The sequence below is a fragment of the Zalophus californianus genome, chromosome 8 (genome assembly GCF_009762305.2).
Source record: "Zalophus californianus isolate mZalCal1 chromosome 8, mZalCal1.pri.v2, whole genome shotgun sequence".
Lineage (NCBI taxonomy): Eukaryota > Metazoa > Chordata > Mammalia > Carnivora > Otariidae > Zalophus > Zalophus californianus.
This window is the reverse complement of record NC_045602.1, coordinates 139,367,866-139,386,115: the sequence shown is the minus strand read 5'-3', so window position 1 is coordinate 139,386,115 and position 18,250 is coordinate 139,367,866. Positions and strand designations below refer to the sequence as shown.

The following is an 18,250-nucleotide window of genomic DNA, read 5'->3' as shown; positions in this document are numbered from 1 at the left end:
CTTGAGGCAGAGCCACCAGGAGCCCTCCCACGCCTGGGGCAGGGAGCGCTGGCGGGTGGCGGGGGCACCCATGCACCGAGCTGCAGAGAGCCAGGAATCCTGACCATACCCTGACCTCACTGCTTGTTGCCCCCGTTTCCAGCTTGCCCTTGAGCCAGAGCAACCTCCTGACCAGGGTCCCAGCATCCGTGCTGCCCCTCCAGCCTGCCCAGCACAGCAGAGCCATCTCAGGTCTCTGTCCCAGAATTAAGCCAAGACCTGCTCTGCACACATGTCCCTTTGGCCTTCATAGTGGCTACATGGAGGCACCTTCATGGGGCCCCTGACCCAGGCTAGTGACCTGCAGGTGCGCTAAATGTTACAGGCTTGGAGCAGAAAGGATTAAACAAGAACCAGCCCGACTGTCGTGGGCGCCCATCCCCCACAGGGTCACCGGGGCCATCTGGGGGCCGTCGTGGGCGCCCGTCCCCCGCGGGGTCACTGGGGCCATCTGAGCTCCACTTCAGCTCATCACGGTGTGAGACTGGAGCCGGGAGGAACCAGCTGACCACCTAACACCTTTCAGCCAAGGGACAACATGGAAGGTGTGGGCAGGTCAGAATACCTGACAGGTGCAGGCAGGTAGGACAACTGGCTGGGGCTGGGCCAGGATTCTGAGTCCGTGCAGGGGGGCCAGAGGCCTTTCCTTGGCTGGAGACACCCAGAGCGCCGCCCCGTCTTGGCCGGTCCCGGGACCGTCGGAGCAAACTTATCGGAGGGCCGTGAGGTCCGCAGGCATCTCCTTCTTGCTGCTCCTCACACATTTATCAGGGCCCGGCACCTGCTCTGCACCTGGACCTGGGGGGCCAGTCAAGTCCCCAGGAGACAGAGTGCTGTGTCCGCCCCAGAAGTGAGCCCCCCGCCCGGACAAGCAGCCCTGGTCCCGTCTTCTGCCTCTGTGTTGAACTGTGGTCTAGTGGGGCTACTGGTGGACATCAAAACACATGTCCAGGTCCCACCCCCCCAAGAACCTGTCAGTGTAACCTTATTTGGAAAAAGGGTCTTCACAGATGCAATTAAGGACATGGAGATGAGATCATGCTGAATTAGGGTGGCCTTAAGGCCAACGACAAGTGTCCCTATAGTAGAAGGAGGCACACCCTGTGAAGACAGGCAGAGACTGGAGGGACGCCTGGGGCCCCAGAAGCTGGAAGCGGCAGGGAGGACCCTCCTCTGAAGCTGCCGAGGGACCACGGCCCTGCCCACACCTTGGAGGTTTCAGACTTCCGGCCTCCAGAGCTGTGAGAGGCTAGGCTTCTGCGCTGGGAGCAGTGGGGTCTGTGGTCCTTTGCTACCGTGGCCCCAGGGCACTTGTGCTCGGCTCATGAGACCCTCACAACAGGCGGAAGCAGAGAAGGTGCTTGGGGTTAGAGCCTTTTCCAAACATGAATATCTGCCCCTGGTGGTTTTAATTGGAAGCTTTCTGAACACCGTCTAGCTGATCTCCAGGTCTGACATAAATGTAGGTATTTTAATACATTAGATGGACGACTTTTAAACAAGCTGTCAGGAAAATGAATTGCAGGAAGTTGAATGGGTGTTAACCTTGTCTAAGTGCCCTGCAATTATCTGCATCTAGTATGCTGGCAAGTGTGACGGGGGCGCCTCACCGGCGCCTCGCAGCTCCAGAAAAGCTTCCTTCGGCTGGGGCGCACTTCCCGACCCCAGATCACCTGGGGTCTGTTTGGCAGTCTGCTGCTGCCTGTTTGGCAGTCTGTTTGGCAGTCTCCTGTGGCTGGCTGGTGCTCTTCCCCAATCTTCTGGGCCTCTGAAGGTGGAAAGGGCCCCCCTGGGACCTGTACCCCTCCCAAGCCCCCAGCCTGGCCTGGCCCTGCTCCTCCTCAAACTCCACCGGGCACCAAGGCAGAGCAGGTGTCCCCCAGATGGGCTCAAGTCCCCTGGAGGACAGCTCACCCCAGCCAAAGGGGCCTCGGGGTGGGGCAGAGCCTAGGGCCCGGGCATGTTGCCAGCCTGTGGGGGGACAGAGGGGCCTCTGGGCTGGCAACTTTCCTTCCTGCCTCACGTGGGCATCACTGCAAGCGCTGCACGGGACTGGCCATGACCCAGCTGCTCAACGCCCTGCTCACTGGAGCTCCCGTCTGCATCGTCTCACTATCCTGTCTCCTGCCCTGGACCCTGGTGCCTGTGCTCCCAGCCTGCTGTCACGGGAAGACAGGCAGACCACCTGGAGGCCACCAGACAGCAAGCGTACACCAGAAACTGGTGTCACAGAAGTCTCAACGTCGTTCCGTGGCTGGGCCCTGCCTCCCCTGGGCCCCTCCCCAGAGTGGGAAGACAAAGCAGTGAGGTTATGGGGCTCCCCACACTGAGGACAATCCAGGAGGGGGTCTCCAAGCCGCATGGGCAAGACCTTCCCTGGGCTGGAAAGCTCCCTGCCCCCACTCGGTGCTCCTTCCTGCTCCCGTTCAGGGTTTCCAGGAGCAGCTGGTGCGCCCAGATCCAGAGATCCTGGGAGCGGGGTCGGCACAAATGTGATTGCTTCTCCCTCAGCCCCAGGCAATAAATAGTGACCCTCAGCAGCTTCTGACCACGCACGTCCTGTTGGGTATAGGGCCTGAAGCAGATGGACTTACAAACAGATGAGTCTTTGATTTTGGCTCTGCACCAGCAAGAGCTGGGTGTCCCGATGCACCGGGCTCCCGGGTGACATGACCCAGATGCACTTCCCCTCCCGCCTGACCCTCGGGAGCTGGAGGCTTCAAGGGCCTGCCAAGTAACGGGGAATTATACTCAGGACAGCAACAGCCCACGGCCTGCCATGAGCACTTACGACTTTGTAATTCCTGAATAGGTACGAGTCCAAATAGCCCAGGACTCTCTGAACTTCAGGAAGTTGAAATGGTGTGCGTTTTTTTTTCTTTTTTAATAGAGAAAGTATTTTTGAGTTATAAGAGCACAAAACTTGCTGAAGAATGCCCTTAACCTTTAAATATGTCAAGGGAGAGTTACTGAACTTTACAATAAATTCACCTTTTAACAGACAACGAGCTAAAAATGTTTAAGTCCAAATAATGTCACTCCTTTTCATAAGCTTCAGTACAAGATTTACTCAAACACAGTGGCTATCTTCAACTTCCTGTTTCTAGGATAACTCTGTTTCTTTGTTGGGTATTCTGTTGCAACTTTGTTTTAATAGTTCCTTTAATAGACCAAAGTTTTCTATCATAAACTGTCTCAGATATTTTTGAAAGTAGGCAGTGTTTAAAATCCAGGGCTGACTCCCACTTGGGGTACTGGACTAGCTCTCCTCTCATAAACAACTATGAAATTGTACACAATGCGTCAGCCAGTTGTTTTCAGACACGGGACAATCTACAGAACAAGACTGTGGTGGCCGAGAGCAGGGAAACTCACAAAGTGAGCCCCACCGTCACCTGTTTCTCTCCTTGGGGCCATTTTCTGGATTGCAACATTAGGAGCTGGGGTCTGGCCCAGCATGGCTATTCCGGCTGAGGAGGCCGAACTCAGAAGCTGGGGCCGCAGAGCAGTTTGAATCTGCAGAGAAGGCAATTGAAAGGGGGGTCCACATTGTGGGGGTCCTCAGAAGCCTGTGAGGGACTCTCCATGGCTTCTGTGCTGGCTGGGCTGTATACACAAACTGAAACCTTGATAGGCTTATGGCAGGTGGCTGGCTTTCTGGCAGCGCTGGAGGGCAGAGGCCTCATTAACACACCGAGTGTCCTGCTGAGATGCCAGGAGGTCCACACCTGAGGAATGAGCACCGTGCCCTAGATGGAGGCCGACTCTAGACCCGCCTACCTAAGCCTCAAAGCAAACCCCCAAATCCACAGGGGACACTGAGACTAGAGTTGATTCCTCCCAAGTTAGAAGGGGCTGGGCTTTCCGTAAAGCTGCACGGATGAGGTGTAAACCGGGATGATCAGTCTGCAACTGAAAGGCCTACAAAAGCAAGAATCGACACTCTTCAAAGCAAGATAACAGAACACAGAGTCTCTTCAATGCATCATCTACAATGTTCAGTACAAATAAAAAATGACTAGATATGCAAAGAAACAGAAAAATGTGACCCATTTATAAGAAAAAAAGGAAATCAATTAAAACAGCCCCCCAGGTGAGCAATGAGAAGTGGGAAGCATCAGGTGTGAATGGGTGCAATGTGAATGCTTAGCAGACGTTGAACTTGAGGATGCGTGTTTACACCCCCCAGAGCAGCTGTTACAAGAACAAACACAGACAGCTATACCTAAGAAAGTTAGTCGAGGAAATGAAATGGAATTCTCGGGCTTCCCTGTCAGAGGACTCAGAAAAGGATCTCTCGAAACTGGGGCGTATGGGAGGAAATCTCAGCAAGGAAAGAGCTGGAAAACGGATCCCCAATTCTGTGCATGATTTGACACAAATCCTGGGCTCACCCTTGACCTGCGCATGCGTGGAACCCACCTAAAGAACCAGAGTAAAGGAAGGACCTGAAAACTGCACTGTGACATAAACCACCTCCCAGAACCAGGACGAGACCCCAAGTGCTGTGTGCATGGGGGAGAGCAGGACGGTGCATCACAGGGCTTACAAACGAGACTGACGTTGGAGCCACCACCAGACAGTGAGGCAGATCGGGCAGCTCCTCATGGGCTCCCTGCCCAAAGAAAAGAATCCACTAAAAACATCAACATTCTCCAGGGGGTTCTAATTAACCCAAAGCACCACAGCAATATTCAAAGTGTTCAGAAAGTAACCCCAGATTACTTGATATGGAAAGGACCAGGAAAATAAGACTAATTCTCATGGAAAAGACAATATAGACCACTCTCAGGAAGACTCAGACGGTGGGACTTTCAGATGGGGACTTAGGAGCTTGTGCGAGCACCATGCTCCTTGAGATGAGAGCAACTCTTGAATGGAAAGGTACAAGTTCTTAAAAGATGAAAAGAAAGACATTGAAAGGACCAATGGAGGTTTTAGAACTAGATGATACAATGTTATCAACCAAACTGACCCTCAGAGAGCAATATGCCCAGCGGAGCGACCGTGGGGTCTGCGAGGGCGCACGCACCATTCACCAGCACAGACCGTGACTCGGGGCCGCCAGACAAACCTCAACTCCTTTAGGGAACTGAAATCACACGGGTATGTCCTCAAGCATGTGAAATTACAAACCAACGACAAATGTTGTCAACATTTGGAAATTAAACAACACGATTCTCAATAGTCCAAAGACTAGAGGGAATCTCAGGAGACGTAAGAAAATACCTTGAGCCGAATTAGAATACGTTTCAAAAATTTTGAAATGCTACTAAAGCAGCATTTAGGAGGGAATTTATAGCATTCGATGTTTAAACTACAAAAGAATAAAGGCCCTGAGTCAATAATCCAAGCTTTCACCTCAAGAAATCTAGGAAGCCAAGAACAGATTAAATCCAAACCAAACATGAAAAGGAAATGAAGATGGGAGTGTAAATAAATAAAACTGAAAGCAGGAAGACAACAGAAAAAAATCACGAAACCAAAAGCTGGTTATTCGAAAAAAGAATATTAATATTGGTAAACTCCCAGCTGTACGGACCAGGGGAAAGAGGGTGCACAGGTCACCAGTACCAGGAATGAGGGAGAAGAGGGCTCACAGACCCCACGGGCAGCCTAGGGGTGACAGGAGTGCCACAAGTCCCATGCCCCCAAATGTGACAACTTTTAGATAAAATGGACCCGTTCTTTGAAAGACACGAGTCGCCAAAACTTGCGCAGGCAGAAGTACAACACCGGAATCTCTCTACACCCACGAAAGGAACTGAAATCACAGCTGGAAACCTTCCGACAAAACTTCTGGCCCAGACGGAGTCGCTGAGGAACTCTACTGAACCTTAAAGGAAGACAGACGATCGCTTCCAGGAAACAGAAGAGGAGCAAGTACTTTCCAGATAATTCTATGAGGTCACCATGACCCGGATACAGAAACCGGACAAAGACGCACAAGAAGATAAAACTACAGACCGATATCTCTCATGAGCCTGGACACAGAAATTCCCAACAAAATATTAACTCAAATCCAGCAACATATACAAGGACAAAGCATGGCCAGGTGGGGCCTGTACTAGAAACGTGAGGCTGGCCCAACAGTGAAAACTAGTAAGGTTTTCCATGAATACAAGGTCCCCGGAGTCATCAAATCCACGGAGACAGAGGCAGAGTGGTGGTCTCCGGGCCGGGGGAGGGGTGGCTGGGGAGGGACTGTTTCGTGGGGACGAAGTTCCCATTGGGAGGTGAAGGCATGCCAGACACGGGTGGTGGGGATGGTCGCACAGCAATGTGAACGTGCCTAGTGCCACTGACCTGTCTGCTTAAAAATGGCTAAAGTGGTAAATTGCATGTTCTATATAGTTTGCCACAATAAAAAATTACTCAATGTAATTCACTATATTAACTAAGGAAGAAAAACCACATGACCATACCAACAGACACAGGAAAAGCATTGAACAAAAGTCAACATCCATGCATGATTTCTTAATCTGATAAAGGGCCTCTACTAAAAACTTAAATAAACTAAAAACCTCATCCTTGATTGTAAAGTATAAAGACTTTCTAAGATCCGGAACAAGGCCAGGAAGTTTTCTCTTCCGCTCTGATTACATATCATACTGGAAGTCACAGCCAGAACAATAAGGCAATAAAAGGAAATTAAAGGTATACAGATTGGAAAGGAAGAACCAAAACGTTCTCTATTCACAGACAACATGACGGTCTACACAGAAGATCCCAGGGACCCTACAAAGTAATTTGTAGAATTCATAAGTGTGCTCATCACAGTTGCAAGATGCAACATCGACCTACAAAACCCAATCACACTTCTATAGGCTAGCCATGAAAAACTGGAAATAGAAAAATAATTCCCAAAACATGAATACTTAGGTATAAATCTAACAAAATACATTAGGACCTGTATACTGGAGGCTAGCACTAATGATAGCAAAGGGGACCCAACTCAACGGATGGATGCACCGTCCTCGGGGATGTCTCAGTGTGAAGATGCCACGTCTCCCCACCATTGATTGACACATTGACCCAATCCAAATCAAAACCCCTGCACGCTTTTTTGATGGTCCTAGATTTATGTAGAAAACAAAGGGCCGAAAGTAGCAACGCTGTGTTGGAAACGAACACAGCTGGACGATACACGCAGTTTGGAATGCTCACTGTGAATCCACAGCGTGGGGGCAGGGACGGTGCAGACACGGAGACGGAGGGGGGTCTGGGCAGAGCCCCACACGGGAGGTCAGGCAACTTTTGATTAAGGTGCCAAGGAACTTTAGTGCAGAAAAGAGCATGTTTTCATGAGCAGTACTGACCACGTGGATATGTACATATAAACGAAAGCACCCGTATCTCATCCTACAGAAAAACGGATCATAAACCTAAATATGAAACATGAAACTATAAAGATGATGGAAGATAGCAGGAAAGAAGATCTTCGTGAATTCTTAGAGCACCAAAAGCAGGATCCGTTTAAATGTCTGACGGGCTGGACTCCATCAAAAAACCATAGCTGTTTGCTCTGTGATGTGCAATGTCAGGAAAATGCAAAGAGAAGCCACAGAAGGGGAGACAGTATCTGCGAATCATGTATCTGGACAAAGGACTCATATGCAGAATATATTTTAAAAACTCTCAAAATTCAACAATAAGAAAGCAAGTCAATTTAACAATTGGGCAAACTACTGAAGCAGACTTTGGCAGAGAAGGTGCACAGGTGCCAAGACCATATGGCGCCCCATGTCACCAGTCATCAGGGAAACGCAAATCAAGCCATAGCAGGATCCCACTGCACGCCCATGGGACGGCTAAATGAAAATAAAACCCAAACCTAAAACTGACTATCACAGGTGCCAGGTAGGATGTGGAGCACTGCGTCCTTCTACGCGGCTGTGGACATTCAAAATGGCACCTCCACTTTGGAAAAGCTTGGCAATTTCCTGGAAGGTTGAACACACTTCCTGTAGGACTCAGCAATCTGACTCGTAAGTATTCATGTGGGAGAAATGAAAATGCTCATTCACAGAAAATCCTGTACCTGAATATTATTGGTAGCAGCTTTATTTGTCATTGCTCAAAACTGGAAACCACCCAAACGACCTTCACCTGCCAAATGGAGAAACAAACAGTGGAATCCTCCATAAACGAAGGAGCAAGCTATTTTGATGCAGGCAACAGCATGGATGAGTTCCAAGGGCCATAGCAAGTGAAAGAAGCCAGACTTGGGGAGGGGACACCCCAAAGTCTCCATTTACGTGACGTCCTGGAAAAGGCACAAGGTTGAGAGAATAGATCCTGGTTTCCAGGGGCTGGGGCGGGGTGTGGTTGACCCCAAAGCAATAGCACAAGACATAGCTTTGGGGACACAAGACTGGCCTTGATCCTCTGAGGCAGTGGTTACGTGGCTCTACGTGTTTGCTAAAACTCGGAAGTCAACGGAAGAAAAGTGATTCTGACCAGGTGTAAATTTTAAAATAAAGTGTTTCCTGCAGGATCCTGCACCCAGATGACAGGGAGCAGCTCCCAGCCCCAGGAGGGGGATTCCCCAAATCAGAGGCCTGGTCTCTCCACACACGTGGCTGAATTACTGCTGCGCGGGTCACAGAGCCCCCACTGGGCGCCCAGAGCCATCCCAGGCACCTTGAGTGTATTAAGTCACCAAGCCACAGAGTCATCGCTACCTGCAGTCGGCCGGCAAAGAAGCGAGGCGCACAAGGTCATGTGGCTGGCCCAGGGTCCGGCAGCTGGCCAGCAGTGAAGCTGCCATGCTGCTGATGACAAACCCCAAACTTCCCGCTCCCCAGGAGCACGGAGGCTCCCCTGGGTGTTGATGGAGCAGCCCCACAGGTGTTCACGCGTGAAGTCCCCAAAGCAGCAGAGCGAGCCTGCAGGTGAGCAGCCCCACACCCTGCACCGGGTCCAGCTCGAGCGCCCTGCCCTCTCTGGGCCTCCGCTTCCCGGTGGGACCTGAAGAGCCTGGTGCTTCCACCTGGGATGACACCTGGCCTGGGCTGGCCACGTGGCCTCTCGGTGGCTGTTCCTTTGCTGGCGGGGTGCGGTGCTGCTGGGGAACAGCAGGGGTGCGGGGAGCCAGGCAGAGCCCACAGCTGTGAGCTCAGCACCATCATCCTCTCCTGGGGGTGGGAATCAAGCCCTCCTGGGGGGTGAGAGCACTGCTGGGGGCTTTGGGCTCCCCACGGACGTTCCCAGGACCCCTCGGGTCCTTGTGGGCCATCGAGCCTTCAGGAGGACCGTGCAGTGCCCAGAGGCCCGCCAGAGAGAGGACCTGCCTGTCCCCCACAACCTTCACGGGGCGAGGCCTCAGCACGCTTCGTGCTCGTTTCCGACAGACCCACTGAGACGTAACAATTTACATTCACTAAAATTACCCCTCAGTCCGTAGCTTTTCATAAACGCTCAGTCGTGTAATCACCACTACAGTCAAGATGCAGAGCATTTATTGCCCAACGTCAACCCCGCCCCCAGCCCGTCAGCCACTGATCCGTCCCGGTCGCTTTGCCTTTTCCAGAATGCTCTGCAGGTGGAAGTGTCGCAGGCGGCCTTCTGAGGCTGCGGCCCTTGCTCGGCACAGAGGGTTCATCCGTGGACTCCGGCTCTCAGAGGAGACCACGGGCAGGCTTGAAAGCCCGCCGGGGAGGGCCGGGGATCTAGACACAGAAAGTGGGAGTGGACACACGGGCTGGAGGGGCGGGGGGAGCAGTCAGGGTCTAATGGGGGACAGAGCTCCCCGTCGCAAACGGTGGCCGTGATCTGGGGACGGGTGGTGCGGATGGTTGAGCTGAAAAATGGTTGAAATGGTAAATTTCATGTTACGTATCTTCTACCGCAATAGGAAAGAAGAAAGAAAGGCTTCAGATTCCATTTTCTGCTCCTAACACAAACCACTAAGAGACCAGCTGGGGTGCCTGGTTGGCTCTTTCTCTGGCAGAGAGAAACAAAGGCTCCCTGACATCCCAAGCTGGGCCTGCCTGTCCTGCGGTGCCGCGGGCGAGCCCCTGTCCTCCTGCAGCGGAGACTTCCCCCGGAGTGAGGATGGCCCGTGGGCACCAGGCCGGGCCCACCTGGCACTGCAGACGGCACTTGGGGCCGGACTCGGTCTTTGGACAAGGACGTCTTCTTACAGAGGCTCAGCACAACCATCAAAATCAGAACCCACACCTCACAGGAACGGTGCCTCCCCGACTGACTGCGGATGGTACCCGGGTTTGGCGACTGTCCCAACCGCGAACTTCACAGCGATTTCCCTTTCTGGGCCAGCGTCTAATTGGAAACCACGTGTGGTGCTCAGCGCTGTGTCTAATCCCCGGGATACAGAGCGGCTCCATAGCGGGGCTCCTCTCTCAGGGCTGGGCACGCCGTGGGCCAGAACGTCCCTCAAGCTACGAGACTGAGGGCCAGGAAGGGGGCTCTATGTGCTGTCCTCAGGGCGCAGAGCAGGGGCACACAATGGCACCAGCGGGGAGCCGTTCAGCGTGGTGGCTGCCCTCCCCTCTACAAAGTCACTTTTGTGGGGACCCTGGGGCTCGCTAAACGTTGCCAATGAGTGCCGGCGTCCCTGAGGCCGGGCTGCTACCCGCGGTTCGCGGGCAGGGGAAGGAACAGACCATCAAGGTGCCACAGGACAGAAATCCTGAGAAAATGACTCGTGGTCTGACTCTCCTGGAACGAACCTTCTTCCACTTAGTGGAGACGGGTCCTGCTGCCTCGGCTTCCGTGGAGTCACACCCGACGGTAGGGGCTGCGTGTCGCACAGGCCGCGGACCTGGGGCCGGCGGGTGTGGGGCACCAGCTCCTCCCTGACCCCACGGCCCAGCTCGGCCCTGAGGGCGAGAGGACACACCGCTGCCAGGGGCACTTCCGTCTGAGAAGGTGAACAGAAGCAGGGGCCTCCAGGAGTGAGGTCCTTGGAGGCCCGTGGGGCCTGACATCAGCAACAACGACGTGTCGGCACAGAGAGCCCTCGGCTGCTGTGGTGCCGGCCGCCCAGGCTCTGCCCGTCGTGGCGCGAGGCTGCGCCGCCCCTGCCCTGGGGGCACCGCTGGTGTGCCCTGGGGAGGCTCCTGGGTTCCCTCTGCCCCTGCTCACAGAGCTCATGTGCTCCCGGGGTGGAAATACTTTACCACCGGTTTGAGCATCGCGAAGACCAACTTTACTGCGAAAACAGCAGATCCAGGTCTCAGCACAGAAGCCCGACCATCCCCACGGGCGCTGTCCCGGGACTGGGCACCACGTGAGGACTAGCGTGGGGCCCTGGGATTCTGCCCAGCCGTACGCCCCAGCGCCGAGGGCTGGGGGTGGCCCTGATCCTGGGGGTCAGTGCTCAGGGCACCCGTTAGAGAAGTCTGGGCTCCGAGCTTCCCTCACCTGCCCAGTGCGTGCGTCTGCCCCCATATCCCATGCCCTGAGCAGCACAGATGCCTGTGTACTTTTGATGGAGAAGATGGGGCCTCCCAGGCCTCCTTCTGTTAACTGAGTGGCAGAGACAGCCTGCAACACGGATGGGGTGCTGTGTGTGCATGTGATGTGCACACGTGTGTTTCCTGTGCCGTCTACGTACGTGTGTTACATCTCTGTGTGTCTCCACGTTCACGCGCGGAGGTCTGTGTATGTGTTTCTGCATGTGCATCTACATATGTTTGCACATGTGTGGACACAACCCCCAGGCTCTAGAACACTGGACTGTAGGGGGTCAGCACCTCCCCTACCCTCCTTCTTTAACTGGGAAAATGAGAACACACCTGGGGACAGCATGTGTCTAGGAGCTGTGGCTAGAACCAGGGCAAAGCTGGTGACCAAGTTAGCAACTGTCTTGGGGCAGGCAGCATATTCACCACTGAGTCCTGGGTCAGGGCGGGGGGGGCCGCCGGGAGCATGAAGCTGGGCAAGTGCCCGGCCAAGTCAGATCTGAACCAGACGCTCAAACCCCCCGGGTATCTGCTGCCACTGGTCATTGGTCACAGTGCACATTCACTGGAGGGGTGGACACGGGCCCTGCCCCACCTGAAGCCAGCCACAGACAGCCTGGGACAGCAGGATCCACATGGTGCCTGAGGTCAGAGCAGGGGACCAGGCAGGCCTGCAGTAGGGTCAAACACAAACCACGTGCGCTGATCCACACAGGCAGGGCCACCCGTAGGGACCGCGGTGCACCCTGGGGAGATGGTGCATGGAGTGAACGGTGGAGGCGGTACTGTTTCTCGGGGGGACTTTCTAGTGGGAAGACCCCTCAATGGCAAGAAGTCTTCACTGTGACCAACAGTCTGTTGGAAAGACCGAATCAGTTCCCCTCTGGGGTCAGAGGAGGGACCGGATTAGGGAACGCAGCAGGCCCTGTGGCTCCTCCTCCCAGCCACCCCGTCAACTTGGGGCCCAGGGTCTGGGGCCTCTGCTGGCCTGGGCCTTGCCCTGCCCTCTGACCAAGCCCCACTTAGCCCAACTCCAGGCGACACACTCAGAAAATGCCCAGCAGTACTGAGCAATGATTATTCAAAGTTGTTCAGAAATCTGATCCCAAACCCCCTCATTTCTAAATGACTTGTGCATGTAAGTACCCAGCATGGGCTCTTGTGGATGAGGGGGGTTGGCGGCCTCCTGGGAGACATGCAGACTTTCCTGTTTTGAAAAGAGGGGCCATTTGACTGGCTGACACCTCCACACTTCCAACATCGTCGGTGAGAGGGAGACACATGGATGCAAGCATGCAGCCCCTCCCGGTAAGCATCACTGCTTAAAAACAGTGGATGTTCACCCTGACCTGCCCAGTGGCCCCGAAGCCCAAGTGGGGGACACGAACCCAGGGCACCTCTCCTGAGATGGAGCAGGGCATGCAGAAGGGAGCGGGGATGGTGGCGAGGCCCCAGCCACACTCCTGGGAGCCACCCACAGGGTCAGCCTGGAGTAGATGGGCACCCGGAGTCTGGGGTCTCTGGGGGAAGATGAGGTCCAGTCTCGGAGGGCGTCAGGAAGCCAGCAAGCACTAGTAAATGCTCAGGCAGCACTAGGCCTGTGGGCACAGAAGGGGGCCCGTCTGCAGTGACCACTCAGCAGACATCTGCCAGGACACCCAGTGGCCCCGAAGCCACACCCTGGGCGGTGTGGGTGTCGCAGCCTCCGAGCACAGGGACTCCGAGGAACGGCCCTTGGGGAGGTGAAGTGGTGTCACTGGGCGTCTGATTGCGTGGGGCCGACGGAGAGGAGGCAGGAGTGGGGAGAGAGGATGCTTCAGGGGGGCTGTGTGCGCTCTGCTCTGCTGCGGCTGGTTCTTGATGATTCAAACCCGCCTGCTCCTGGCCAAGCCCTGGGAGCCGCCGGAAAGGCGGCTGAGCGGAGGCGGCTCCTGGGTGGGCAGGGCGTGCTAGCCACCTGAGCCGCTGACCCCCGAACCTGCCACTTCATACCTTTGAAGGCAGGCAGTGTGGCTGCTGTGCCCCAGCCCTGGGTGCAGACCGGGGGAGGCCCCTGCACAGCCGATCGAAGACAGGAGCTAAGGAGACAATGAGGGCCCTCTGAGGCCTCGGGAGAACACTTTCCCACCGTCCATCGCACGCGGCCCCGTGTGGCTTTGTCCCCAGCGCAGGGACCGTGTTGCAGACAGGCAGCCAGGCTCTACTAACCTCCCTGCGGCCTGTGCTGGGGGTGGGGGCCCTCAGCACGCAGCGGACCCTGTAGCCACAAGTTCTCAGCACCGGCGTCAGGGGCCAGGGTGGTGGCTTGTGGAGGGTCTGCCACAGCCCAGGGAGTGATGCGTAGACCACAGTCCTGCCCGCGTGGGGCCGGCTCCCCAGCCCAGCACACCGTCCTACTTCCAGCAGGAGCCCTGCTGGGAGGTGTGAAAGGATAGCCAGCCGGGTACGGGGCGGGGCACCCCGGCCCCCTCCTCTGGCTCTGCTGAGCACCTGCAGGCCCCGCCCAGAACCCCTGGCCCCATCCCACCCTGCACCTCCATGGCTACCCGGTCCTAGGGCCAGGATGCTGTCCAAAGTGGCATCTCTGCCCAGACTTCCTCCCACGCAGGGCCCTTGCCCAGGTGGTCCCTGACTGAGAAACCTTCTCTCCAGGCCGGCGTACCCCACCCTGCCAGGACGCCTCATCCTAGCCGATTCCCAGGGAGGGCTCCCACCTGGGCTCCCGTAGCACCTTGCTCAGACCCTCGGAGGGCTGTTGGTCACTCAGCTCCAGTGTCGTCCACCTCACACAGGTCTCCCACCTGCCACCGCGCCCAAACACCTTAAGATCCTCCCAGCAGAAACAACTTTGTCATCACCACCACCAAAACAGTGCTTCTGAGCATTTCCATGTCCTGGGAACCATGCGAGGGCTTCCCACGCTCTTTCTCCTGAATCCTCTACCACCTGAGGTCGGGCTGTGATTACCTGGTCACAGATGGGGATCCCGAGGCTCAACTAAGGAACCAGTCCAGGTGGTATCAAGTTTGCCTCCACCTCCCAAGTGTGAGCGGGGGCAGGGCAGCCAGGAGGCACTGGGGGGTGGCGTGGGAGGACGTGACGTCAGTGCTGGCCTGGGGGCGCTGCTGCAGAGGGGACAGACCTAGTCTCCTGGGGCCGCAAAGCCTTTTGGAAAGCCGATGAAAGGAGCTGCCTCCAGCACACATGTTTACCTTAAACCTCAGGGAGTTTGGGGACAGCTGAGGCCCATCTATGGACCCTCCAAGACGTCACTGATGTGAGGGCCCCGCTCCCTTTGATAGGAGGGGATGAGACGCGGGGGTGAGATCTCGCGGCTCTGGAGTGACAGGTGGGAGAAGGGGGGTCAGGCTGAGCTCCCAGGCCCTGCCCCCATCCCCTTCCCCGCTGCACAGGAGTAATATTTCCTGGTGACATCCTCTCCCTCCCTGACCCAGAGGGAGCACGGGCTGGAAACGATTTTCGAGGTGAGGGAAAGAGAAGACGGAGGTGCCCCTGAGGGAGGGCCTACCAACCCTGCCCCCAGGCCAGACCCCGTTTCTTCCCTGCCCTTCTCCCCTGATGCAGCTGCTCACCTGGATGACGACCTTGATCGTGGCGGTGCCCACTACGGGCGTGCACACCAGGCCGCCGGGGTGATGGCCGTCAGCACTGCGGTTCTGCTGGCCCATGGTGAAGGGCATGGGCACAGCCAACAGGCCCGAGGCGAGCCAGATGGCACTGATGAACTTCTTGGTGCGGCTGCGAGACATGAGGGTCTTGGCCCTGAAAGGGTGGCAGATGGCCAGGTAGCGCTCCACACTGAGGCTGGCCACGTTGAAGGCGGTGGCGTAGGTGCAGGCGTCCCTCAGGAAATAGTACCCGCGACAGACGGCGTCGCCGAAGGCCCAGGGGTGGTGCACCCAGATGAAGTTGTACAGCTCCACGGGCATGGCCAGCAGCAGGATGAGCAGGTCGGACAGCGCCAGGCTGCCCAGGTGGAAGTGCACGGTGCTCTGCAGGTTCTGCAGCGACTTCTTGCGCCCCAGCGTGAATGCCGTCACCGAGTTGCCCACCGTGCCCACCACGAAGAGCGCCAGGTACACCACCGTTACCAGCACCTTGGAGTAGATGTCCGTGTTCACGTCCAGGTCGCTGCTGGGCGCCGCTCGCAGGTGCTCCGACTCGTTGCCCGTGCCGTTACCGAAGCCTGGGGCTAGGAGCGCCGCCTCCAGCCCCGAGGGCGGCAGCAGGAAGGGTTTGGCGCCCGGCGCGCCCCGGGGAACCGGCGCAGAGCCGTTGAGGCGCATGGTGGGCGCGGCTCTGGCTCTGGCGGGGACCTAGCGGAGGGAGCCGGCGGGGAGCGCGCAAGACTGAGAGCGGGCGCGCCGTCCAGCGGGGGAGCTCCCGACCCGGCCCGCGCCGCCCCGGAGAGCTCTACGCGCGCTCACCGGGGGCCGCCGGTTCCCTCCCGCTGCCGGCTGGCCCCGGCTTCCTCCGATCTCCAATCTCCGCGACTGTGCGGGCTGCCGGCTCCAGACCCCGCGGGTCCGCGGCTCGGGGCGAGCCTGTGGCGCGAGCGGAGCGCACGCACGGCCGCCCCGGCACGCTCACTCCCTCGCCTGCGCTGTCCTCCCTCGCGCTCTCCGCGCACACCCGCTCGGTGCACACCCGCTCCGCACACCGCCCGCCGCGCCCGCGCCCTCCCGGGCTCCGCGCCTTCACTCAGCTGGCGGCAGCGCGGCGCGCCCAGCCGTGGTGGTGGGGGGGGGGGGGGGGGGGCGGCGGCGGCGGCGGCGGCGGAGGCGGCCCTTCCTCTGTCCCCGCCCAGCCCAACTGTAGGGCTGGCGGGTCTCCCCCGCGCGATGCCGCGGGTGAGTAGGGGATATTGGTTCTTTCCCCACACCCTCTCTCAGGAGCACGCCCTTCGTTCAGGGTCTTCCCAACTTCTCTCGCCCCCCACCCACCCCAGGAAGGCAACTGCCTCCAGGTCGTTTGCAGCGCTCTCAGGGGGGTGAGGGAGGTAAGGGGGGACAGGGCCCGCAGCCCCGTTGGGATGGCTGGGGTGCTGCACAGCTGGCTGGACAGCCCGCATGGTGCCAGCAGAGATGGGTGCCCGGCGGGCTCCAGCACAGCCAGGTGGGAGTGGTGGGCGAGGGCGGGGAGCAAAGCAGCGCCCCTCCCCAGGCAGGCTGGGGTCCTGCACCTGGCACCCTGAGGTGGCTTTGTTCCCACCATGGCTGCCAGTGGGCACACCACCCCTTTATCACCACCTGGATTTGATCATCAGAAGTCCCCTCAGAGCCCATGCCCAGCAGGTTGGGGAAGGGTGGCCGTGGGGGTCAGAGCCTCAGGGCCCTGCCTCGTCCCTGTGTGGACCTGGCTGGCTCTACCGACTGTGCCGAGAACAGGAACCTAGAGGAGGCTGGGGTGTGGGATTTGGGGTGTTGGAGAAAGGTGTGAGGCCTAAGAAGGGTGCCCGGACCCCGGACCCTGGCCCCGGGAATGGGTCTGTATTTATTCCTCTCTTTTCAGCTGGCTTTGGGCTTGACTGTTCCTCAGAAACCTGATGTTCTCATCAGGGGATCCTAGCACGTAAAAATACGTGCTTAAAAATTCAGCCTTCGAAGATAACACAAACATCCCTTTGCTGGAAACCAGTAGAGGAGGCTCGGGGGCAGCCAGCACGGCTTCATCCTGGCCTTGCTGCTTTGTATTCGGGCAACTGCTCTAGCGTCTCTGTGCCTCAGTTTGTCATCTGTAAAATGGGCATGGTGATTGAACAGATGGCCCCTGGGGCCAGGGCTATTACTGATGCTGTCAGTGCGGGCACATAGTAAGTGCTCAGTGAACACCTGTGGGGTGGGCGTTGCAGGATTGTGCTGTGGCTTCAGAGGGTGTGAGGGTTCAGGGCCCAGGCCAACAAAAGTGGCACTAAACCCCCAGCGGATCTGACCAGCTTGCTCTCTGGAAGGCAAGTCTACCAACTAAGTAAACGGCTCTTGGGATGGGGACCTGGGTGTGCCGGTCACAAAAGGAAGTGATGGTGCTAGACCACATTGGAGCCCCGGGGGCTCAAGGCCACCTCGGCTCACAGGTGACACGGGTCTTAACCATGGATGGTGGCATCTGGTCGCCACTCTCAGGAGCCTCCCCAGGGGAAGGCCCCAGCCGGTGGCCACTGGGACCTGTCCCTTTGCCGGCCAGTAGCTGAAGCTGCTCAGGATGACACTGATGAAATGTACTCTGGCTCGGCTGCTTAAACTCACTGTTTGGTTTTCAAACCCTGACCTTTCCACTAAGCTGGCCTTTTTTTTTCAAATATTTCTTTTTGAGCCAGCCTCGGAGCTTGAAAAGTCATAAAAGTCAACTTAGCACAAATATTGGACAAGACATTTGCTTAAAATCATGGAGGAAATGTCACTTGGAAGGCCTTGGTCTACAAAGTGGGCAGCAGGCCCTTGTCGGGGGCTCCCTGGAGGCCCACTTGGAACCCCTCTCCCGTGTCCCGAGAGCCTGGACAGCGCAGAGGCCAGAACCTTCCACCGTTTGGCCCTTTCTCTCTCTGACTTCCCCTGACGCAGACATGTCCTGGACAGCTGAGATCCTTTAAAGAAAGTGTTGGCAAGGTGCAGGGAGGACCGATCCTGGATCCGGCTGTGTCTGTGGGAGATGGGCTGTGCCCTTGGCGGGTGCGGGCCCCCACACTGACCAGCGAAGCCCTGCAGTGTGAGCTGCTCCCGGCTGCCCAGAGAGCCGTGGGGCCTGTCACCCTGACCCCATGC

The 18,250-nt window shown here is 57.0% G+C and overlaps 1 protein-coding gene across 1 annotated transcript in view; it reads right to left on the bottom strand.

The window, feature by feature from the left end:
• The window catches only part of NTSR1 (neurotensin receptor 1), a 45,785-nt gene extending 30,010 nt beyond the window's left edge, over positions 1-15,775 (bottom strand). Inside the window, exon 1 of the mRNA XM_027623113.2 lies at positions 15,062-15,775. Coding sequence (XP_027478914.1) covers positions 15,062-15,775 — 714 coding nt within the window. The remainder of the gene's footprint in view (positions 1-15,061) is intronic.
• Between the last annotated feature and the right edge of the window lie 2,475 nt (positions 15,776-18,250).